This window comes from Anolis sagrei, chromosome 4, assembly GCF_037176765.1.
Source record: "Anolis sagrei isolate rAnoSag1 chromosome 4, rAnoSag1.mat, whole genome shotgun sequence".
NCBI lineage: Eukaryota > Metazoa > Chordata > Lepidosauria > Squamata > Dactyloidae > Anolis > Anolis sagrei.
In genome coordinates, this window is record NC_090024.1 from 125,709,407 (window position 1) to 125,735,528 (window position 26,122).

Sequence of the window (26,122 nt, forward strand, 5' to 3'; positions counted from 1 at the left end):
GATTTGTACGGAATGTGTAGCTGAAATGCAAACCAAAGTTCCCATGAGTTTCCAGAACGTGGTCAAGTTTCAGGAGTTCAAAAGTAGACAAGAGCTTTCCACTGTTAACAAGTCATATAGAAAGTTATATTCAGGTGAAAAATCTTAAAACCTTCACAAGTCCTGTTCAGAGAGGCTATTTGTTTCAAAAATGCAGCTTTCACATGATCCTTAAATACAATAAAATCCATGTTGCGTAGTGATATTGAAAGCCAACTATTGAAAACTTGCAACTTTTTGGCCCACATTTTAATTGGTATGTTGTTTGGATTGAGACATCTAAATGCACATTAGACATTTCACAAATTGTCAGAGTAAGAAATTACCAAATAAAAATGGAGTGGGTACTTGAGTCTGAGTTTCTGAAATAAATAAATTCATCTCCACAAAAATACCATTCATCTGTACTTATTCAAAATATTTTTCAAATTTAATCTTCACAATTTTTTCAGGAGTTAATTATTCCAAGGGGAGACCCAACAAAGTGATTATAAAGAACACCAATCCAGTGTTTTGGCTTTTTTTAATTAGTTCTTTGAAAATATATAGATACCATTTATCTGTACTTATTCAAAATATTTTTCAAATTTAATCTTCACAAATCTTTCAGAAGTGAATTATTTCATGTACAGAGTGGCAGGAGTACTTCCCTTCCTGGTTGGACAGTGTGGCTGGAGCCCCAGGAAGAAGTTGGATTTCTTCTCCTTCCAGTATTGCATTTGAAAGGAGCTTATACGGATCTGTTTGAGAGTGGGCTACAAAGATGGAAGAGCCTTGCAAAATAGAGCAGAACTGTACAGTAATTTCAAAATTCAAATAATTTTTTAGCAGTGCATATCATGCAACTACTGACCACTTTCAGAAACAGGAATGCATGTAAGATAAGAATTGAAACCCTGATCCATTATGTTACTGTAACAGCCAACTGTTCTAGTATTGTTCATTTTTACCTAGCTTACACGGAAGCTGCAAAAGAAGGCCTTTGTCAGGAGAATGTTTCAAAAAGTCTGTTTCTTCAACACTCAGCTTTCCTGTAGGTCTTCACAGCTAAACATTTTCTAGGATGGCTGGTCTGAATGAGTTGTAGCGGAGAACCAACCAGCTTTCTTCTGGTAAGTATAACGTGTCTACCTTTCTCTGCATCCACCGCATAGACAGCGTTCTTACTACTACTGGTGAATACAACACCTATGCTGATGTTGGCATTCAAAGGTATCTCAGCAAAGCCAAATTGTCACTGACTGATATTTTGACCTGTATCGTTCCATCAAGGCATATGATTGATAGAATATAAACTAATCTGATTACACAGTCAACATGATAAGGAAGACTGCAGTTACAGTAGACTTTTAAAAATCCACAGATCTTGCCAAACAGCACAAAACAGAGTTCTTATTTACAATTTGAAGTCTTGATCACACTTTGCAGCTTTTTTGTGATAAACTTCACATAGATGAAACAATGCTATCACATTCCTTTCTCCAATCACAGTATTCCCCGAAAGGCTTATAGCAGTGGTTCTCAACCTGAGGTCCCCAGATGTTTTTGGCCTACAACTCCCAGAAATCCCAGCCAGTTTACCACCTGTTAGGATTTCTGGGAGTTGAAGGCCAAAAACATCTGGGGACCCCAGGTTGAGAACCACTGGCTTATAGGGAATGTCACACACAGCTGGATGGCTCTATTCAAGAGATCCTGTTGCCATCCCCTTGCCAGCAACAAAACAAGATCTTGACAAGGGTGAAGTGTTAGCTATGTTCATGCTCTACAAGTTCCTTACAGAAATTCCAGTTTATTTTAAGCTCTGAACTGCACAGAGGGAAGTCGTTCTGATCAATAAGCTGGACGTTCACTCTATCCAACTTATAAAGAAGCATAAGCTTGCTTACATTTCCCTTTTGCTCTAATTAAAAAAATCATTCTACTTGCAGGCACCTATCCTGAGGGAGAATATTTTCAGGCCACACAGGCAAGACCAAGTGGGAAATGCGGCTCCACAGTCCACTCAACTTGTCTATATCCATGTGGTTGTAAGAACCTGGCATATTAGAGTTGGTAAACTTCATCTGGAGGAAATCCCTTACTTTCACCTCTACATCCAACAGGCGAAGATTTTTTTGTAGAGACTCCTCTTCCAGGAGAACAGTTAAGAGTAGAGCCACATCCTTAAATGCTGCGTGTTCGTGGTCACAGTACTTGTAGAAGATCAGGGTGGAACCTGCAGGTAGCAACTCAAAGCGATGCACAACAGCTGCCTTCTTGCCTCCCTGGAATCCAGAGCTCAACATTTCATCGACCTTGAATTTGACAGTATCACTGTCAAGGGTGGCTTTTCTGGCCCCATCAATTTTTATTGTGGCAGCACTCAGAGATGACGAGAAGGCATCCGCAATCTGATTGCTTAAACATTTCAGGGAATTTTCAGCCTCTTTTGCAGCGGTAAGCAGTAAGATAGCTGGCTCCAAATGGGGTTGAGAAGAGTTGAGCCGTTTTTCAAAGGCAGTCTGGATTCTCTTCCACACCTGTTCATCTTGACTTGGGTAGTTATTCATGAGTTCTTTCATCTGGTTCTGGAAGGCTTGCAGGGCCTTATCACTCTCCAGAGTATGGGGAGGCGTGTAATGAAATACGTACCACCCACCAGCAGCAAGGCAAGCTACTAGAAGTATCAGAATCATTAAAAGGGAATATACCCCATGAGACTGTGTAGGACCTAATGCACACAACCAAGGGAGAGAGAGTAGTAAGTAATGCATCAGTTTCATTATTCGAATTTAGTACTTTTAATTACTCCAGCCAATCTTCAATATAACCATTTCAGATGTGGGGGCTCAGTCAGGATATTTGGACTGTACAGAAATGCTTCAATCTCAGTAAAATGTACTTCAAAAAGCCCTAATTTAGATTCATGTTTCAATGAAAACGTTCGTAACGGAAATCTAAAGATTCTGAAAATCTTTGTAACACATATAACACTAGTAGTCAGCTTGGTCAGCTCTTAGTAACTTCTGTAGAGTCTCTGAATTTTTTTCAATACAAGTTTAGATTGTAAGCCTGCTGGGCAAATTAATGTTTTGTAAGCAAAACTTGAGTGTCTTTGTGGTTTAAGATATAATATAATGTAATATAAGATGTAATATAATATAATATATTGAATATACATATAATATTTATAATATTATAATGTAATGCAATATAATACTACTACTAGTAGTAATAACAATATTATATTAGAATTATATATTTACTGTATATACTTAAGTATAAGCCTAGTTTTTCAGCCCCCTTTTTGGGATGAAAAAGCTCCCCTTGGCTTATACTCGAGTCAAGGTTATTTATTATTTTACTCTGTTATTAGTATAATTTTTATTTCATGTATTATTTTACTGTCTTTATTATTACATTTATTATTTTACACTATTTATGATTATTATTACATTTATTATTTTACTTTATTATTATTGCATTTATTATTTTACTGTATTATTACATTTATTATTCTACTCTATTATTACTGTTACTATTGCGTTTCCATTATTTTACTTTATTATTATTATATTTATTACTTTACTCTCTATTATTATTATTGGAAGGATACGAAAGTACATTTACATTGAAGATATGTAATGATTTAATCAGAGTTGGGCAGTCTTATCTCAAGTTACAGTTTTATGTAAATATTTAAAAAACATTTCACCTTCTGATGCCTCAATTAATGTAATTTTATTGGTATCTATTTTTATTTTGAAATTTACCTGTAGTGGCTGCATTTCCCACCCTCGGCTTATACTCGAGTCATTATGTTTTCCCAGTTTTTTGTGGTAAAATTAGGTGCCTCGGCTTATATTCGGGTCAGCTTGTACTTGAGTGTATACGGGTATATTACATGTAATATTACTAATAATATTAAAATATAATGGTATAGTACAATATAGTAATATTTAATGATATTATACTATGCTAATAATATAATATATTGTATGTATATCTTGTAAGCCACTCTGAGTCCCCTTCGGGGTGAGAAGGGCATCATATAAATGTCGTAAATAAATAAAGAGCAGAATATGGATGCTTTAAATAAATAAATGAACAAATATATTTATTTCTGCTCATTAAGAATTATTTTCTTAAGTCAAAAACCCATCAGATCCAACCAGTAGAGGCCCCAAGAAATAAGTCTCTATTTCCCTGGCCTTTATCCTTCCTTTTAGAGAATGCACTTCTCACAAAACAATATGCTGCATATTGTTACTAGACTGTAATTTTAATGCAAGATCACAGATTAGGCAAACAAGCTAAATAAAAGAAGTATTATAACAACATATTAAAATATCATTAACAGAATTTAAATGTTTAGCATTAAACTAAGAGACACAGCCACAACGAGGTGTAGTCCAGAGGAAGGGTGAAGTCTTACTTTTGGGCACTTTTTGTGGAAGCTTCTTCGGTATAGGAGCTTAAATTAGAAACAGAAAAGAAAATATTAAAGTTAAAATTCCAGTTACTAACTTTATGATAAAATAACATACTATAATATGAAATGTTTAGATTTACTATAGGACTGTTCAAGCAATGTAAAATGTGAACAGCATGCAATGCCGATAAGTATCTTCTCTTGAGTATTCAAACTCTCTAAATTACAATCTATACACATAATAAAAATGAAAATGTGTGTGTGTATGTCTGAGGTGTCCACTGAGATGTCCACAGATAAGCTCCTGCCTCCACAAACAGATATAGCTCCCACTACTAAGGAGACACCAATGTCCCTCCCTCCAATGACACTGGAGGTTATAGTGAGTGCCATGAACATGTACAGGAGCCCTGCCAATGTCCTCCACAAACACAATACTGCCCACTACCCAAGAGAAGGCTTTCATACGGGGATAATTCCATCCTATGCACTGTCGAACTTTTTTCAAGGCTGGAATTACTGGGTTGTTGTAGGCTTTTCGGGCTATATGGCCATGTTAGAACAACCTCTGAGGATGCTTGCCATAGATGCAGGCAAAACATCAGGAGAGAATGCTTCTAGAACAGTGGTTCTCAACCTGGGGTCCCCAGATGTTTTTGGCCTTCAACTCCCAGAAATGCTAACAGGTGGTAAACTGGCTGGGATTTCTGGGAGTTGTAGGCCAAAAACATCTGGGGACCCCAGGTTGAGAACCACTGTTCTAGAACATGGCCATATACCCCGAAAAACCTACAACAACCCAATTTCATCCTAGATTTAGGTGTTTCCTCTACCACAGACAACTTAGTATTTTTTTATTGTCTTAATTGGTGTGGAATTTGCATGACCCCGTCCACTGCCTCTCCCTTAACCCTTTCCTATTGTTTTCTATGGCACACAGCAAAAAGAGGAATTGATCAGCAACAGAACATACTAGAGAGGTTTGGGGAGAATTCACCATAATTTAGAGGAGTTGTAGGTACTGGGGTGTATAGTTCACCTGCAGTCTACGAGCACTCTGAACTCCACCAATGATGGACCTGGAACTAACTTGGCACACAGAACCCCCATGACCAGCAAAACATACTGGAGGACTTTGGAGGGATTTATAGGAGTTGTAGTTCACCTAAATTCAGAGTGCACTATGAACCCAAACAATAATGGATCCAGACCAAATTTGGCATGCATATCTGATATGCCCAAATTTGTATACGGGTGGGTTTTGAGGAGAATTGACTTGGGCATTTTGGAGTTGTAGGTACTGGGATTTATAGTTCACCTGCAATCAAGAACTCTGAACTTCACCAAAGATGGAATTGGACCAAATTTCGCACACAGAACCCACATGACCAGCAAAAAAATACTGGTGGTTTTTGGTGGAAATTCACCTTGATTTGGGGGTTATAGTTCACCTACCTCCAGACAGCATTGTGAACCCAAATACTGATGAATCTGGACCATACTTGGCATGCATACCTGATATACCGAAATTTGATTACTGGAGGGTTTTTTTTTGGGGGGGGGGGGGGGCTGACCTTCCTTTCTGGGATTCATAGTTCACCCACAACCAGAGAAACTGTTACCTCCACCGATTATGGACCTGGACTAAACTTGGAATGCAGAACCCCCCATAACTAACTCAATCTACTGGAAGGGTTTGACTCACCATAGTGGGAGTTACAGTCAGAGAGGACACTGAAACCCACCAATGATGCATCTAGAGCAGTGGTTCTCAACCTGTGGGTCCCCAGATGTTTTAGCCTTCAATTGCCGGAAATTCTAACAGCTGATAAAATTGAGAACCACTGATCTAGAGCAAACTTGCCCAACATAACAAACTTAAGTACTCATGGGAGCTTTTCGAGGTCAACCTGCCATGATACAAAATGCACGAGTTGTAGTTCACCCACAACTTTGTGCATTTTGTACAATTTAAAAATTGCCTTTTTCAAATAATCTGGGCAACACCAGGTACCCAAGGAACAAAACTCCAGTGCGTACCAAGGGCCCACATTAATGTTAATCAATGGAGTGTGAAAGAATTAACAAAACTAGGAAGAGACAAGTAGTTTTGCAACACGTTTAGTGAGAAAAGCATTATTTACAAATCTCTCCCCCCCCCCCCCCAAAAGGGAAGGGAGATAAATTATCACACTTCAAAAATTAACCAGGATGTTGCACAAGAGAAATTGATATCAGAAATAAAGGATCTTTGCTAGATATGTAAGATTTTGATAGATCCCTACCAAACCTTCTCCCCAAATTCTGCAAACTTAATATCACTTGGGCAAGTAATATTCAGAGGTAGTTTTGCCAGTTTCTTCCTCTGAAATCAATAATCTATACTTGCTCATCATAAAACTTTAACCTGAAGGTATGAACATGAATGACCAAAAAGGAAACATGCAAATGACTAACACATATACAGATGGTAACTGCATACATACTTTGTGTTTTAGGCCTCACATGTGACTTCTGATAATGATCTGGTGACTTCTGAACAGAATGCAGTGACCCTAAGAAAACACACAGGGATTAAAAAAAGCCAACAGTTGTATTAGAGGTATAACCAATATGTCCTCTCTTTTAATTCTATGTCCAAATGCTTTCTGTAATATCAAGATCTGATCTAGTTTCGTGCCTGTGTACACATGTCCCACAATAGCTGGAGATGATATTCTCAAACATGATGTTTACTGTAAAATAGTTTACATTTGGCAACTGGAATATTTACTCTACATATTATGCAGATTTCTACAAGACTGAACATCAGATTTTAAAGTATCAACGTTCAAACTGTTATGCTGCCAATAAATCACAATTGCAATAAGCAAGGGGGAGAGAGATAAGTGTTACCTTTTATTACTGGTCTGCTACGCATCTGAGAAGAAGTATTCCAAATTTCAGGTTTGCTCTTACCAATTTCATTAGTTTCAATTTCTGGAAAAAAATGTTAGAAATGTTTCTTCCCTTAAAAACATATGCCAAAGTATATTCGACTTTAAAATATTTTTTTTCGTCTCAGGAGCAACTTGAGAAACTGCAAGTCGCTTCTAGTGTGAGAGAGAATTGGCTGTCTGCAAGGACGTTGCCCTGGGGACACCTGATTGTTTGATGTTTTACCATCCTTGCGGGAGGCCTCTCTCGTGCCCACACATGGGGAGCTGGAGCTGACAGAGGGAGCTCAACGCGCATTCTCCATATTTGAACTGCTGACCTGTCGGTCAGTAGTCCTGCGGGCATAAGGGTTTAACCCATTGTGCCAACAGGCTATTTTTGTTTCAACAGATTTAACATAGCTGCATGTATTCAATTTGAAAGAAAAATTATCTAACCTGGTTTGTTACCTGTAGAATCTTTGATTTGGCCATAAGAAAATCCTATTGAAACAAGAAATTATGCATCAATAATCAATCTAGTATATTATCTAATAAAGAGAAATTTTGCATGATATCACAAGGGAAAAGCTACATTTATTTCAGCAGTAGCTTCTATCTTTATAAGCCACTTGGAGCTGCAGTATAAACCTCAGTTTCAGGATAGAAGTCAAGCAATAAATATAGTATCTGGTTATCAATTAGAATCTCAAACAGGTAATCAAAGTTATATTTTAATTTCCAAATCTATTCTAAACATGACTATATACTTGCAAGCCTTCTCTATATTGTGCTACATTATAGCATGATGTACTGGTTTGAGTGTAATAACTACCATTCTGGAGATCAGGGTTCAAATCCCTGCCCAGCCATGGATATCCATGGGCAGGTCACACTCTCTCAACCTCAGGGAAAAGCCAAACTTTAAAAACTTTCTGAATATACATGTTCTTTATTTGTTTGTAACCTTGCTGTATTATGCTATTTTAATGCAGATGTGGGCGCCCATGGAGGGCTAGAAAACCAATTCTATTCCCCCTAACCCAGTGCAGGCTAAAACAATGCTATTAACTCAAACTAGAAAATATGCAGTGATCACTTCTGATCATTGTTGTTGTTTTTTGTGGGAGCTGTTTTGAGGTGATGCCCCCTAGCCTCTTCCTTACAAAAAAAGGGGGAAATGTGTTTTAAATCAGGGGTCCTCAAACTAAGGCCCAAGGGCCAGATACGGCCCTCCAAAGTAATTTAGCCGGCCCTCACTCAAGGTCAACGTAAGTCTGAAACGACTTCAAAGCACATAAAAATAACAACAACAACAATCCTATCTCATCAGCAACAAGCAGGTCCACACTTCCCATTGAAATATTTATACGTTTACATTTGTTAAAACTGTTCTTCATATCAATTAATAAAATATCTGCAATGTGCATAGGAATTCATTCATGTTTTTTTTCGAATTATAATCCGGCCCTCCAAAACTTTGAGGGACTGTGACTTGGTCCTCTGTTTAAAAAGTTTGAGGACCCCTGTTTTAAATTCTCAAATGTCAGAGAGGGATTAGTGGGAATTACAATGGCCATAACAGACCTTCTCAAAAGCTGCAGCTGAATAATATGTCAACAACACCCAACAATTTTTTAAGCCTTTCATGCCATTCACCTTAAGAGTCCTAGTTAGTAATATATGCCTTGACTACATTATTTATTATTATTTATTTGGAGCATTTATATTCTGCCCTTCTCACGCCGAAAGGAACTCAGGGCAGAGCACAACATATGCACGGCATATGCATTCCATGCTGGAATATAAAATAACTATAAATACACACAAACACTACAAACAGTTACATCTACTTTAAAATCAGTTGTTTAAATTCATCTTGAAACACAAAACTGGCTCCAGTCAGTGGAGTGGGTTTCCTATAATTGCCTTATTGCATTGTCCCAAAGGCTTGGTCCCACAACCAGGTTTTTACCATCTTTCTGAAGGACAGAAGGGAGGGGGCTGATCATCCGGGATTGCCATAGCACACTTGAAACCTCAGTGGGTCCAAAATCCTGCAGCCAGGCTGCTGACCGGGAATGGTTATAGGGAACACTTAATTCCTCTACTAAAACAGCTTCACAGCTACCAGTTTGTTTTTTGACAGAATAGCCTTAACTTCATACGCCTAGTTTGGGGCTTTTAATTTTTTGCTAACAGATCTGTGTAAACCAGTGATTCCCAAACTTATTTGGCCTACCTCCTGGAAATCAATTTTTCTAAATCTTCTCTTCTTTCTTTTATGCTTTCACACCCCTCTTACAGTTATTCATCGCCCCCAAATGCACCTGTGGCCATTATGCGGTTCCAGATCTCTGCAGCACCCCTGGGTCATAGTTTGAGAGCCCCTGGTCTAGACTACTGCTCCTTATACTGTGGGTCCTGAACCCAAATCGGGTCCCCTTAGTTTAATGTTGGGGTCACAAAAAATTGGCAACAGTAAAAGATTTCTGAACGCAGTTCGTTTACACCAGTGATTCCCAAAGTGGGCGTTACCACCCAGTGATTCCCAAAGTGGGTAACGCCCACTTTGGGAATCACTGGTGTAAACGAACTGCGTTCAGAAACCTTTCACTGTTGCCAATTTTTTGTGACCCCAACATTAAACTAAGGGGACCTGATTTGGGTTCAGGACCCACAGTATAAGAAGCAGTAGTCTAGACCAGGGGCCCTCAAACTATGGCCCAGGGGCCGGATATGGCCCTCCGAGGTTATTTACCTGGCCCTCGCTCACGGTCATCCTAAGTCTGAAACGACTTGAAAGCACACAATAACAACAATCCTATCTCATCAGCCAAAAACATGCCCACACCTCCCATTGAGATACTAATAAGTTTATATTTGTTAAAATTGTTCATTTAATTATTGTTTTAAGTGTTTTTGTACTACAAATAAGATATGTGCAGTATGCATAGGAATTCACTGATGTTTTTTTCAAATTATAATCCAGACCTCCAACAGATTGAGGGACTGTGACCTGGCCCTCTGTTTAAAAAGTTTGAGGACCCCTGGTCTAGACTATCTGAAAATCATATACACACTTCCCCAAGTCTTAAGAACCTCAAGGGAAAGCTTTTGTATGGTCTCAGCATTGACACAGCTTAGGACATGCGAGAGGGCCTTCTTAGGGCCTGCTCCAAAGCTCAGGAGTCCCCTGCCACAGAGGGCTAGTCTGGTCCCAACTCTGCTCTTTTTGCATGTAGGTAAAGTTTTTTTTTATTTAAATAACATATGGAAAGTACTTGGTTACAATAAAGATTTTTCTAATAATGTATGTGTATTGTATTTTACGGTCATATTATAAAACCATTTTATATTGCTTTACATTATAGATGTTTCAATGAGTTAGCTAATGAAATTCTTCATTAACATTTTCATCATGAAGTTTTTAGTTCTATCTTGTTTTAATTGTGCTGTAAGGCACCTTGGCCCCGTATTGCAAGGTGGGCATGATATAGTATTTAAAAATAAAAGGAACAGAAGTGAATATGAATATTTCAGTAAGTACAATTATCTGATTGGAATGTTGTAGTTCTCATTTACCTTTCTTTGGGCTTCTAATAGCAGGTCGAAGAAGATCAGAGTCACTTGGGATTCCAAATGATTTTGGGCTTTCTATCAAAGGAAATAAAGTAAGAATGAAATAAATTCCATTATCAAATAGCTACAAAAATAAGAAAAGCGAATTAAACTATCACCAAATAATATGAGAAAACATGTAAAATTTGTTTTTTATAATGGATAACTATAATAAGAACACATGTATACAGTGGTCCACACTCTGGTTACATCCCCTATAGACTACTGCAACGCTCTCTACGTGGGGTTGCCTCTGAAGACTGCCTTGAAACTGCAATTAGTCCAACGCTCAGCAGCCAGGCTCCTGACAGGAGCAGGGTACAGGGATTGCACAAATCCCTTGTTGCAACAGCTCCACTGGCTGCCAATTAGCTCCCGAGCACAATTCAAAGTGCTGGTTTTAATCTACAAAACTCTATATGGTTCTGGCCCAGCTTACCTGTCCAAACATATTCGCCCCTATGACCCATCAAGGGTGCTAAGATCTTCTGGAAAGGCCCTGCTCTTGGTCCCACCACTTTCGCAGTCACGTCTGATGGGATCGAGACAGGGCCTTTTCTGTGGTGGTCCCCCGGCTATGGAACTCTCTCCCGAATGAAATCTGCCCCCTCCCTCCTGACCTTTAGGAAGCTAGTGAAATCTTGGCAATGGAACAAGGCTTTTGCAGAATGTAACTGAGACCGGTAATTGACCAAAGTTATTGACCACAATATGCGGACTAAATTGGACATGTTTTCTTCTTGGTGAATGGCTTATATGTATTTTATCTTATATGTATTTCGATTCATTTTTGATGTATGATATTTTAGATTTTTATTGTTAGTATTGAATTCTTGCTGTTAGCTGGTGTGAGTTTCTCTAAGGAGGTAGAGAAGATCGGGATATAAAAGTTTTAAATAAATATATTTAAATAAATAATCTACAAAAGTATAAAATAAATGAATGGGACTAAATCTAATTGTTCCTCCCAGAAAAGTAATTTTATCAAACCAATTAAGCAACATTTTTCAAGTAACTGATGTATTCCGCATTAACTTCCTACATCTCTGAATATAATGAGATTCTAAAAGTACAACCTTTACAGTTTTTGAAAAGGGCAAAAATCACTGTTCATTCTGTGAAAAGATCATCCTGTTGAATCAACCAATTTCAAACACAATAGATTATTGATAATCTCTATAATCAAGATGGCTAAGGATTACCTGTTTGTGTTTGGCCATTTGAGTCTTTGTTGACTGGTTTCCTTTGAGCTTTGGTCAAAGAGGGTTCATCTTCAAAATACAGAATAAATCAATTAGAAATGAAATAGTAAATAATCAATTAAACCAGGTTGAGTAGGTAGAAGCATAATGACACAAAATACAATTCAGAGCCCCCGTCTAATTCTTTACCATTTTCCATCAGTTCTAGTTATTTTACCATGATTTCCTGCACACTTCCTTTTTATCACCAATGAGTCATCCTTTCCTCAATATACCACAAGGCATTCCTTTTTATTGCAAAAGCAGAATTTACAAAAGCAGAAACTAGGGGGGAAGGGTCTGATACTTTTCATTGTTAGTTTAAAAATGGGTACATGAGGTCCTCCACATAACACCAGCAGCATCTCATCATAGCCAGTGATGAGGGATCCTGGGAACTGCAGTCTCAACATGTGGATATCTGCACACAGCTGGTTCTAGTCACTCCCCATCTTAACCAAAATTTGATAGACTTCCCATCTGCAAGTCACCCTTTCTATTTCTCCTATCTCCATCTCATGCTGAGAAATATAATTTGCCCATCCAGAGATTTAGAAAATATAGGAATGTGTCAAAAATAAACTTGATTTCTGATTTTTTCAGAAACAATAACAATAAAATATAAACTTTGCAACCCATATTGTGTTGTAGGGTTCTGGCTAACCTAGAGATGAAATGATGTAAACAATAAAAGGAAACAATAAAGACACTAGATGCATCTTTTCTTCAAAACAACTTGAAAAGAGGTAAAGGACTGGTGGAAAATCAATGTTTTATCAAAAGAAAAGAAGGGACAGGGAGGAGGAGAAGTGTGTAACTGTACCACTGCTTTTTATCTTAGCATGCACTTGCATGGATATAAATCCACTTATTTGGCAATAGGAAGTGATGTCCAGACCTCAAGATATAAGGCATCTTTATAGGAGTAAGACTAAGTATTATTATTACTATCATCCGCCTCTCCTGACAGCTTGAGGAGACAGGTGCTTGGTGGCAGGATTGTCTAGTAAGCTTTAAGGCTGAGTAGTTAAGCGTATTTGGATCTTCTACCCAAATACTTTTAATTACTTATATCCTTTTACAGTGACACATCACCAACATGCCAAACCAACCTCTGGCTGCTTGAATCATCTTCATGGCATTTTGCTCAGTGGCTGCATTTTGATCACTTGTGAATGTGATCTGTAATTGTATAGATAATTCAAGGAGATGGCTCTTGTAGTTCTTTTAAAAATATTATTTATGAAAACACTGAAAATTTCCCCAAAATCTGTGGATAAGTGAAACATTCTGAAACTTGATGAGCTAACAGTGGTAAATGTGTTCTACCACTGTAGCACGCTTCATCCCAATAGTTGTAAAAACGAGAAAGGAACCCCTGAAGGTTTCACCACTTGCACAATTACTATCATGAAAAAGTAACAAAATTTTGTTACTTTCATTATAGTAATAAAATTTTCACTAACAATACTTTAGAAACAAAATGCTAGCACTCCCAAATTTTGTAATGAGTTGTGATACATTTTTTTCATCGATCACACAGCCCTAATGTCTACCTGTGTAAAAGTTGCTCTGATATACTCTCTCACCGGAAATGCAATATAAAGAACCTTTGTTTAAAAAAGTATTCATGACACAAGGCCCAGGCAGTTCTAGGCTGGAAGAAAATGAAACTCACTGAGGTGGCCTCCCTCTCAACCTGACTCGCCTCACAAGGTTGTCATTTTCATGAGGATAAAGTGGAGACAGAGCAGGAGGAGTGCAATTTAGACCGCCTCAAATTCTCAAGCTACAGTTGTGGACCAAAATGAAGTAAAATAACAGAGTAACAGGAGGCTGCATTTACCACCTTATCACATTGAGAGGGAAAGAATGTGTGACTGTCCCTTTAGGAATAGAGAATTGTCCCTCTTATATCCTCAGCAGTTCCATTTCACATTCTGCCTCCCCATCACACTCACACATGGAAACTTAAGCACTGGCAATACATTCACGTTACATTCATCACAAGGTCAGTGTTACTTTTGTTTTTAATCAGGAAAAACAACAATATCCGAAAGCCAAGAGATCCCTTGCCAGGTTACATTAAAAAAGACTGGCACCAGGTTAAAATCATTTATTTCCATGGGATCCTACGGTTCTGCACCAAAGCCCATGAGATACAAGAGATAGTGATTCAGGTTAAAACCATTGCTGCTGAGTGGGTAATGAAACAGGACCTGAAACTGTGATGGTTCCCACTGCATCTGTTTTTCAGTTGTGGACATGGGAGCAAAATAGAATAGCTTTATTTGTCATTGTGCTATTTCACAACAAAATTACATGCCTTCCCCCCACACACCACAAAACATATCCATTCCTCCAAACTTCCACCACCACTGCACAGCCCCAATGCCACATCAGTGCAAAACCATGGAGTTCAACATAGCTCTAGGATAAAAGCTAGCTGTTTGTCCTTGTCTTTGTCACCCTGTACCGTCTGCCAAATGGCAATAATTCAGAAAAAAATATGATAGGTGAGATAGGTCCCCAAGAATGCTCTGAGCTTTCTTAAGGCAGGAGGAATTATAAAGTTATCCCAAAGAGGGGAGAAAGAGAGCAACTAACAATTTGCTGTGAAGAAGTGGTGACTCTTTGGTGCACCTTCCTCTCTGCCTCTGTGCTGCTACCAAACCATGCACAGATGCAGTAGATTAGGACACTCTACGGCACAGTACTAGAAAGTCTCCAGCAGTTTTTCCTTCAGTTTGCCAACTGTATAACCTCCTTGCTTCAAAAGACATGCTCAAAAGAAGCAGGAACACACACAAGACAAGGGGGGAAGCAGCCACCTGCACAGCCATCAGCAAAGTGTCTTTTTTTTTTTTTTTGGTCGTGTCAGGAGCAACTTGAGAAACTGCAATTTGCTTCTGGTGTGAGAGAATTGGCCGTCTGCAAGGACTTTGCCCAGGGGACACCCGAATGATTTGATGTTTTTATCATCCTTGTGGGAGGCTTCTCTCATGTCCCCGCATGAGGAGCTGGAGCTGATAGAGGGAGCTCATCCACCTCTCCCCGGATTCGAACCTGCGACCTGTCGGTCTTCAGTCCTGCCGGCACAGGGGTTTAAAAGGTAGGAGCTCTGAAGATGATTGCTGCCCTGTGTTTAAAGTTCCCTCCTTTCAGGATATTTCTGCCTCTTTTCAACCCTGGATTGTGTGATGAGCTCCATGCCTCTCTATACTTGACAAGGGGCTGAAATGCCCTACCAGGGGAAAAGTTCTCAATGTGATAAGGTGGTAAGAGGGCGAACAAATTGAAATTGAATCCAGACAAGACAGATGTACTCCTGGTCAGTCGAAAGGCCGAACAGGGCATAGGGTTACAGCCTGTGTTGGATGGGGTTACACTCCCCCTGAAGACGCAGGTTTGCAGCTTGGGTGTGATCATGGATTAATCGCTGAGCCTAGAACCTCAGATTTTGGCAGTGACCAGGGGAGCATTAGCACAGTTAAAAGTTGTGCGCCAGCTGCACCCATACCTTGGGAAGTCTGACTTGACCACAGTGGTCCACACTCTGGTTACATCCCATATAGACTACAGCAATGCGCTCTACATGGGGTTGCCTTTGAAGACTGTTCGGAAGCTTCAAATGATCCAACGGATGGCCTCCAGGATACTAATAGGAGTGGTGCTCAGGGAGTACACAACTCCTCTGTTGCGTCAGCTCCACTGGCTGCCAATTTGCTACCAAGCACAATTCAAAGTGCTGGCTTTAGCCTATAAAGCCCTAAACGGTTCTGGTCCAGCTTACCTGACCAAACGTATCTCTCCTTATGAAGCATCTAGGACAGGGGTCCACAAACTTTTTAAACAGAGGGCCAGGTCACAGTCCCTCAAACTGTTGGAGGGCCGGATTATAATTTGAAAAAAACATGAATGAATTCCTATGCACACTACACATATCGTATTTGTAGTGCAAAGATTACTTAAAAACAATACAATAATTAAAATGAGGAGCAATCTTAACAAATATAAACTTATTACTATTTCAATGAGAAGTGTGGGTCTGCTTTTGGCTGATGAGATAGGATTGTTGCTGTTGCTGTTGTTGTGTGCTTTCAAGTCGTTTCAGACTTAGGTTGACCTTAAGCGAGGGCTGGATAAATTACCTTGGAGGGCCGCATTCGGCTCCCGGGCCTTAGTTTGAGGACCCCTGATCTAGAAGCTTAAGATTGTCTGGGGAGGCCCTGCTCTCGATCCCGCCTACATCGCAAGCACGATTGGCGGGAACGAGGGACACAGCCTTCTCAGTGGTGGCCTCCCCGGCTATGGAATTCTCTCCTCAGGGATATTAGATAGTCCTCCTCCCTCCTGACTTTCCGAAAAAAGCTAAAATCTTGGCTCTTTGAGCAAGTTTTTGAGAATGCAGAGGAAAAGATAACATGAAACTATGAATGATGAACATGGAATGGCCAGGAAAACCATTTTAACAAGATGGCATTGGTGACTACATGTTTTAATGGTTTTTACATATGTTTTATATTGTTACGTTGATGTTTTTAATCGCACTTTTATGAATGTATGGCATCAAATCGTGCCAATCTGTAACACGTCCCAGAAGTACTTTATTAGAGACTAAGATTGTCCGCACAGTGCGCTTATTCAAAAATCCTTACATCTCACTCAGCATACTCAGCACTTTTTAATCTGTACCCATCACATTTGGCCCGGCCTAGATTTTATTGTGCCACGGTGTACTGTTTTTATTGCTTACTGTTATTGCTTAATGTTTTGATTTGCTTTTGGTTTATGTGTATTTGTTATATTGTTGTTTTATTGAGGCCTTGGCCTTTGTAAGCCGCATCGAGACCTTCGGGAGATGTTAGCGAGGTACAAATAAAGTTAATAACAATAATAAATAACCCGCCTTGAGTCACGGTATGGTTGAGAAAGGCGGACTATAAATGTCGTAAATAAAGACCAAACGGGCAGTACTTGTTGTTCATTCGTTCAGTCGTCTCCGACTCTTCGTGACCTCATGGACCAGCCCACGCCAGAGCTCCGTCGGCCGTCACCACCCCCAGCTCCTTCAAGGTCAGTCCAGTCACTTTAAGGATGCCATCCATCCATCTTGCCCTTGGTCGGCCCCTCTTCCTTTTACCTTCCACTTTCCCCAGCATAATTGTCTTCTCTAGGCTTTGCTGTCTCCTCATGATGTGGCCAAAGTACTTCAACTTTGTCTCTAGTATCCTTCCCTCCAATGAGCAGTCAGGTTTTATTTCCTGGAGGATGGACTGGTTGGATCTTCTCGCAGTCCAAGGCACTCTCAGCACTTTCCTCCAACACCACAGTTCAAAAGCATCGATCTTCCCTCACTCAGCCTTCCCTAAGGTCCAGCTCTCACATCCGTAGGTGACTACAGGGAATAGCATGGCTTTGACTATGCGGATCTTTGTTGCCAGTGTGATGTCTCTACTCTTCACTATTTTATCGAGACTGGACATTGCTCTCCTCCCAAGAAGTAAGCGTCTTCTGATTTCCTGGCCACAGTCTGCATCTGCAGTAATCTTTGCGCCTAGAAATACAAAGTCTGTCACGGCCTCCACATTTTCTCCTCAGGAGATGTTAGCGGGGTATAAATTTATTTATTTATTTATTTATTTAAATACTTATATACCGCCGTTTCTCAGCCTAGCCAGCGACTCAACGCGGTTTACAGCATAATATAACAGTCAACAATATACAGTTAAAAGCATAAAAACATAAAACACAATTCATACATCAATACCAATCCAGTTCAGCTCTTAACTAAAAACGTGATCCAGTTCGTCGTCCATATTGCCAATCCTTTATTATTAATAAAGTTAATAATAATAATAAATAATAAATATCTCGCCTTGAGTCACGGTATGGTTGAGAAAGGCGGACTATAAATGTCGTAAATAAAGACCAAGCGGGCAGTACTTACGGTGAGGGAATATCTCGCCTTCTGAGAAGCCGCCTTCCTCCTCCTCCTCCTCCTGGTACTCTTCCTGGGGCTGGGGCTGCTGCTCCTCGGCCTCATCCTGATCTTCGGCCCTCCTGTACGGCGTGGAGGGTTTCTGGCGGGAAGAGCGCAGGCGGTAGGCGGGCGCGTCCTCCTCCTCCTCCTCCTCCAGGCCCTCTCCCCTCTCCGGCCTCGGCTTCATCTTCGCCCGCTTCCCCAGCGGAGTGGCAAAAGGCCCTTCCGCCGAGAGCTCCAGCACTTCTTCGGAGAACCTCACTTCCCGCCTCGGCCGAGGAGAGGAAGGAGTCGACGTCCGGGGCCGGAAGTTGACAGCGCTGTTGCTCCCGCGGCCATTTTGGGAAGCGCTTTCCCTCAGAGGCCGCCTGGGGGTCACGTGACCGAAGAGCCTCCCCTCCCCGCCCGCGTGCATGGCGGGCCCCGCCCACGCGCCGCTCAGTCTAGTCTCCCTTCTGCGCCTGCGCGGCTTGCCTTTTGTTGGCTCAGTTACAGAGCACCCCCTTTTCCTTCTTCCTAATATTCAGCCCAGTCTTCCTCAGCAGGGCGCCTCTCCCCCTTCAAAGGCCTTCGGAGCCTCGGCAGGGTCCCTTAGCCAGGCAAAGGGGCTCCTCTCCGGCTTTCAGAGCGCAGCTGCTCCCGCCTCCGCTTCCCTGGGGTCCTGCTACATCGTAGGGGTTGCGTTGGTTGTTGTTGCCAAGATGAGAAAGTGCCCTCAAGTGAAAGAAAGGCCCGGCCGGTCCCCGAAGCATTCCCGGCCTTCGAGTCAGCAAATGAGAAAACAAGCCCGGAGTCCAGCCCATCAGCTGCTTGTGGGAGAAAATAGGTCATCAGGGAAGGGAGAGATTTAAAGCACCCTCGCCTCCATCTGCAGGCCAGGCTCCCAGGGCAGCAGCAGCAGCAGGAATCTATCTCTATCTATCTATCTATCTTTATCTATCTATCCTTATCTATCTATGCTTATCTTTCAATCTATCTAATCTGTCTATCTATCTAATCTATCTATCTAATCTATCTATCTATTCCAATGTTTCTCAACCTGGGGGTCGGGACCCCCAGGAGTGTCGCGAGGGGGTGTCAGAGGGGTCGCCAAAGACCATCAGAAAACACAGTATATTCTGTTGATCATGGGGGTTCTGTCTGGGAAGTTTGGCTGAATTGTATCATGGGTGGGCTTCAAAATGCTCTTTGATTGCAGGTGAACTATAAATCCCAGCAACTACAACTCCCAAATGTCAAGGTCTATTTTCTCCAAACTCCACCAGTGTTCACATTTGGGTATATTGATTATTTGTGCCAAGTTTGGTCCAGATCCATCATTGTTTGAGTTCACAGTGCTCTTTGGATATAGGTGAACTACAGCTCCCAAACTCAAGGTCAATGCCCACCAAACCCTTCCAGTATTTTCTGTTTCTCTCATGGGAGTTCTGTGTGCCATGTCTGGTTCAATTGCATCTTTGGTGGAGTTCACAATGCTCTTTTAATTTAAATGAACCATAAACCCCAGCAACTACAACTCCCAAATGACAAAATAAATCCCCCAACCCCACCAGTATTCAAATTTAGGCGTATTGAGTATTTGTGCCGAATTTGGTCCAGTGAATGAAAAATACATTCTACATATCGGATATTTACATTATGATTCATAACAGTAGCAAAATTACAGGTATGAAATCGCAACAAAAATGTGGTTGGGAGTCACCACAACATGAGGAACTGCATTAAGGGGTCGCAGCATTACGAAGGTTGGGAACCACTGATCTAATCTATCTATCTAATCTATCTATCTAATCTATCTATATACATAAATAAATAAATAAATAAAAATGTAATGTTCATTTGTGGGATTAACAGAAATCAAAAACCAGTGGGCCAATTGACACCAAATTTGGACAGCATACACCTAACAACCCAATGTATGTCCTTCACTCAATTTTTTTTTTGATTTTGTCATTTGGGAGTTGTAGTTGCTGGGATTTATAGTTTACCTACAATCAAAGAGCATTCTGAACCCCATCAACGATGGAATTGAACCAAATTTGGCACACAGAACTCCCATGACCAAGAGAAAATACTGGAAGGGTTTGGTGGGCAGTGTCCTTTGGTTTTGGAGTTGTAGTTCACCTACATTCAGAGAACACTGTGGACTCAAAAAACGATTGATCTGGACCAAACTTGGCACGAATACTCAATATGCCCAAATGTGAACATTGGTGGAGTTTGGGGAAAATAGAATCTTGACATTTGGGAGTTGTAGTTGCTGGGATTTATAGTTCACCTACAATCACAGAGCATTCTGAACCCCACCAATGATAGAAATGGGCCAAACCTCCCACACTGAACCCCCATGTGGGCCACAGCGACGCATGGCAGGGGACGGCTAGTATATATATATATATGGCAGTGGGGACTCAGGGCCCTTCCACACATCCCTGTAGCCCAGAATATCAAGGCAGAAAAACCCACAATATCTGCTTTGAAATGGGTTATCTGAGTCCACACCCAAGATATGTGGGATTTCCTGCCTTGATGTTTTGGGATATAGGGCTGTGGGGAAGGGTCCTATGAATAAGGAATGAAATCGAATCATGGGTCTTGTCTTTGAGCATTCCACCCACCTGTATAAAATCCACATTGAACTGGGATATATGGCAGTCCGGACTCAGATAATCCAGTTCCAAGCAGATATCTGCCTTAATGTTCAAGGGCCCCTTCCACACAGCTGAATTAAATCCCACATCTGCTTTGAACTGGATTATATGACAGTGCGGACTCAGATAACCCTGTTCAAGGCAGGTTTTGTGAGATTATCTGCCTTGATATTCAGGGTTATGTGGCTGTGTGGAAGGGCCCTGCGCAGGCATGTAGCCGGAGGGGGGGGGGGGCTCGGGGGGCTTCAGCCCCCCCCCTGAAATTTTCATGGTGGTTCGCGAAAAGGCCTTATTGGTGCATTATTTAAACTGTTATGTTTATTCATATCATGATCTGATCACCATACTCAATATATCCCATATGCATGGGGGTATTGGGGTAATGATACAAAAGGTTTGCTAGGGTACATCCTCTTTCACTCAGACTCAGCCCCCCCCCCCTGAAACTCAGCCCTCCCCCTGAAACCCCCCCTGAAAAAAAAATCAGCCCCCCCCCCCCCCCCCGAAACGAAATCCTGGCTACGGGCCTGGCCCTGCGTTTGTTCTTGTGAAAATTTTTCATGGCAACAAGAAGGCAGGCAACTATACACAACAAGTAGAGGATATGCACTTTCATTTCAGCAAGCTTGGCCATAACTTGAATGTTAAAGTCCATTATCTGTAGTCACTCAGGCCCCACACTTCCATATAAAATCCAGATTATCTTCTTTGAACTCATTGTACAGCAGTGTAGACTCAGGTAATCCAGTTCAAATCAGATAACATGGATTATCTGCATTGACAATCTGGCTATATGGCAATATAGAAGTGGTCTGAGGCCCCATCTATGCTGCCATATAAAATCCAGAATATCTGCTTTAAATTGGATTATATGGCAATGTAGACTAATATAAATCCATTCAAAACAGATAATATGGATTTTATATAGCAGTGTAGATGGGGCCCTAGACCCGTTTCCAGAGAACTGTGGACCCCTCTACGCTGCCTTATAATCCGGATTATCCATGCAGATAACCCACATTATCTGCTTTCAACCAAAATCGGGATGGTAGACATTTGTTTTCATGTTGGCTGCCAAAAGATCAATTTTCTATCGGCCCATTTTGGGGGGAGGGGGAGTGCTTCCCAGGCTCCCATTCCCGTCATTTTAGACATTTAAGTTCTTTTACTCTAGAGGAGATGCACTCAGCTGCAGACAGGTGTGTTCTGCGCACGCTTTAAGGAGGCTTATTATCTATTCGAGAGGAGGTGCTTGGCTGCAAGCAGGCACAGGTGATTTCGGCAACCATACACACGCACACACTCTTTCCTAGGCAAGTTCTCATTCTTACTCTAGAGGAGGCACTTGGGTGCAGGCAGGGGTGTGGACTTTCTGGGTGTGCATGCCACACATACATGCACCCTGTTTCCAAAGCAAGGAGACAACAGGTAACTTCTCATTCTTACTCTAGAGGAGGTGCTTGGCTGCAAGCTGGCCTGCATGCCACACACACATGCACTCTCTTTCCAAGGCAAGAAGGCATGGAGCGCCACATACTCACGAAAAGCAGGCAAGGAGCCGGGATTGGCTCCTGCTTGCTTTTGTGCCGAGCTGATTTTCCTGCCAGGAGTGGGCTTCCCATTACATGCTCCCGAAGGTAACGAAGTAACAAAAGAATGGATGAAACAAAGGAAAACGGTTCCGCACACAACTCTAATTAAAGAGATATGTGGCTCTCTTACATTTGGTCAGTGAGAAAACTGGTTAGCCTACTCTTTGTCTTGTGTATGGTTCTGCGAGCTGCAACCATGAAACTTGTCAATTAGACAAATCCATCGAGAATGTAATAGATTAGACATTTTTGCAAAAGAGTACTCAGGCTATCGATAGCTGTTAGTTATGATGGTAAAACATTGCCTCTAGAGTCAGAGGTAGCGTGCTTCTTAATGCTAGTTAGTGGAGGAATGACAACTAATGGAGGCCATTGTTTTGTGTTGTGAGCTTCCCTGGAGTATCCAGTAACCTCCTGTGGAAAACTTGATATTGACCTAGATTGTTCTGATTCATCAAGATTCCCCTTGTGTTACCATTGTGGCACTATATTTTATTCATGACAGCAACACTATTTGTCATCATCACATGAATGGGCAGCACTTTCTCTTTAGCTCTGAGAGTGGTCATGCACATTCCATGATATCCAAACAGTTCTGTAAACAGATGTCAAGAGGCCTGCATTTAAAAATAATTATGAGCTTATGCTCTAATTTAAGTGGTTTTAAATTTAAAATAGCATGGTTCAGCAGCTAGGATGAGTACTGTAAATGTACTTTGGGACATTACTACAATTAGTCATAGCTTAACTGAGTAGCCTTCAGCATGTTTTTCATGCAGTAGACCATGATGGCTTTGAAAGACAGCAGATCACAAGAGCTGTCTTCATAGACCTGTCAGCGTCTTATGATACTGTAAACCACCGCCTCCTCCTGACAAAAATGTATAATATCACAAAGGATTACCACTTCACCCACCTCATAGGAAATCTGCTACAAAACAGGAGCTTTTTTGTTGAATTCCAGGGCTAGAGAAGCAGATGGCGGAAACAGAAGGACGGCCTGCCTCAGGGGAGCGTGCTTGCTCCATCCATGTTCAATATCTACACAAATGACCAGCCACTACCAGAAGGGACAGAAAGTTTCATCTATGCTGATGATCGTGCCATTACCGCTCAAGCAGGGAGCTTTGAGATGGTTGAACAGAAGCTATCCGAAGCTCTAAGTCAGTGGTTCTCAACCTGGGGTCCCCAGATGTTTTTGGCCTACAACTCCCAGAAATCCCAGCCAGTTTACCAGCTGTTAGGATTTCTGGGAGTTGAAGGCTAAAAACATCTAGGGACCCCAGGTTGAGAACCACTGCTCTAGGTGCTCTTACTGCCTATTACAGGGAAAACCAGCTGATCCCTAACCCATCTAAAACACAGACATGTGCTTTTCATCTTAAGAACAGACAAGCATCCTGATCTCTGAGGACTACCCTTCAGGAGAGAATGCTTCTGGAACATGGCCAGACAGCCCGGAAAACTTACAGCAACCCACTGAAGCTTTTGACAATACAACAACAACAATAATCTATATAAATAAAAATGTAATGTTCATTTGTGGAATTAACAGAACTCAAAAACCACTGGACGAATTGACACCAAATTTGGATACAAGACACCTAACAACCCAATGTATGTCCTTCACTCAAAAAATTGATTTTGTCATTTGGGAGTTGTAGTTGCTGGGATTTGTAGTTCACCTACAATCACAGAGCATTCTGAATCCCACCAACAACAGAATTGGGCCAAACCTCCCACACAGAACCCCCATGACCATCAGAGTGGGCCACAGCAACGCGTGGCAGGGGACGGCTAGTCTATATAAATAAAAATGTAATGTTCATTTGTGGGATTAACAGAACTCAAAAACCACTGGACAAATTGACACCAAATTTGGACACAGGACACCTAACAACCCAATGTACGTCCTTCACTCAAAAACATTGATTTTGTCATTTGGGAGTTGTCATTGCTGGGATTTATAGTTCACCTACAATCAAAGAGCATTCTGAACCCCACTAATGATGGAATTGAACCAAACTTGGCACACAGTTCTCCCATGACCAACGGAAATGCGGAAAACCGCATTGAGTCGCCTAATTAGGTTGAGAAACACGGTATAGAAATAAAGCAAATAATAAATAAATAAATAAACGGAACACACTGGAAGGGTTTGGTGGGCATTGACCTTGAGTTTGGGAGTTGTAGTTAACCTACATCCAGAGAGCACTGTGGACTCAAACAATGATGGATCTGGACAAAACTTGGCATGAATACTCAATATGCCCAAATGGGAACACTGGTGGAGTTTGGGGGAAATAGAATCTTGACATTTGGGAGTGGTAGTTGCTGGGATTTATAGTTCACCTGCAATCAAAGAGCATTCTGAACCCCACCAACGATGGAATTGAAGCAAACTTGGTACGCAGTTCTCCCATGACCAACAGAAAATACTGGAAGGGTTTGGTGGACAGTGTCCTTTGGTTTTGGAGTTGTAGTTCACCTACATCCAGAGATCACTGTGGACTCAAACAATGATGGATCTGGACCAAACTTGACACAAAAATTCCATATGCCTAAATATGAACACAGATGGAGTTTGGAGGAAACAGACCTTGACATTTGGGATTTGTATTTACTGGGATTTATAGTTCACTACAATTAAAGAGCATTCTGAAACCCACAAATGACAGAATTGAGGCAAACTTCCCACACACAACCCCCATGACCAACAGAAAATACTTAAGGCCATCCAGTCCAACTTCCTTCACCAGGGCAAGAAAATGTAATCAGAGCCCATGCAGTCATAAATATTAGGGCTGGGTAACCACGGAAAAATTTGTTTCTAAACTCAATTAGTTTTTAGGGGGTTTTTGCGTTTTGTTTTTTAAAAGAATTCCGATTTTTTTCTTTAAAAAAGTTCGAAATATACGAAATTTCGTAAATTACGAAATAATTACGAAACAATTTCGAATCGATTCGTTAATGGCGGACGCGATTGCGCAATATGCTAAAAAAATCCCCAAATGGGACAGGGGGAACTTCTGAAGCTTCCCTCTCCCTCTGTTGTTGACTGTTGGTGTGATAATTTATTTTTTATCACTGATAAAACAAACAACAACCCTAAAACTTGCACCAGACATACGGAAACAATTACGAAACAATTTCGAAAAAATTACGAAATAAATTGAAAAATTTGTTTCGATTTTTAATTGCTCCTGCATGGCTCAATATTGGATCGTAAGCTAATTTAAATACGAATTAATAACGAATTACGGAATTAATGAACGAAACCGCCCAGCCCTAATAAATATAGATAGATAGATATGATTCTCTCTCTCACACACACAGATATAGTATCATAGATTTGAAAGAGACCCTTAAAGAAGGACTATGATATGTTGCATGTTCCAGAGTAGGCAAATGAGACACTCTCCACATCAACACTGACAAAGAAACAATAAGAAATACTGTTTACTCACAAGCAGAAAGGAATTACATATATTAGAAACCAACACTTTCTCATTACTTTATTTTCCAGATCACCAGACTGGGCCACAGCAACGCGTGGCAGGGGACGGCTAGTAACAATAATAATAATGCAGATTCAAACTGCATGTTCTGGGGTGTAGATGGGGCCCTTACACAGCAGGGCGATTATACTTTTTTAAAAGTGTGAAA

At 40.9% G+C, this 26,122-nt stretch overlaps 1 protein-coding gene across 3 annotated transcripts; it reads right to left on the reverse strand.

Moving 5' to 3' along the window:
• Window positions 1-545: 545 nt before the first annotated feature.
• Window positions 546-19,023, reverse strand: LOC132774380 (torsin-1A-interacting protein 1). Of its 3 annotated transcripts, none has more exons than XM_060774451.2 (8): window positions 18,181-19,023; window positions 12,192-12,260; window positions 10,954-11,025; window positions 7,840-7,872; window positions 7,349-7,432; window positions 6,940-7,008; window positions 4,457-4,495; window positions 546-2,752 (listed from the first exon to the last, which is right to left on the reverse strand). In XM_060774451.2, the coding sequence occupies exons 1-8, from the start codon at window positions 18,626-18,628 to the stop codon at window positions 1,956-1,958; spliced, it is 1,611 nt and encodes a 536-aa protein (XP_060630434.2). In that variant the 5' UTR covers window positions 18,629-19,023; the 3' UTR covers window positions 546-1,955. The 3 variants fall into 3 exon arrangements, with proteins under 3 accessions (XP_060630434.2, XP_060630433.2, XP_060630435.2); XM_060774450.2 differs by having other exon boundaries at window positions 7,828-7,872; window positions 18,181-19,022; XM_060774452.2 differs by lacking the exon at window positions 7,840-7,872.
• Window positions 19,024-26,122: the final 7,099 nt, after the last annotated feature.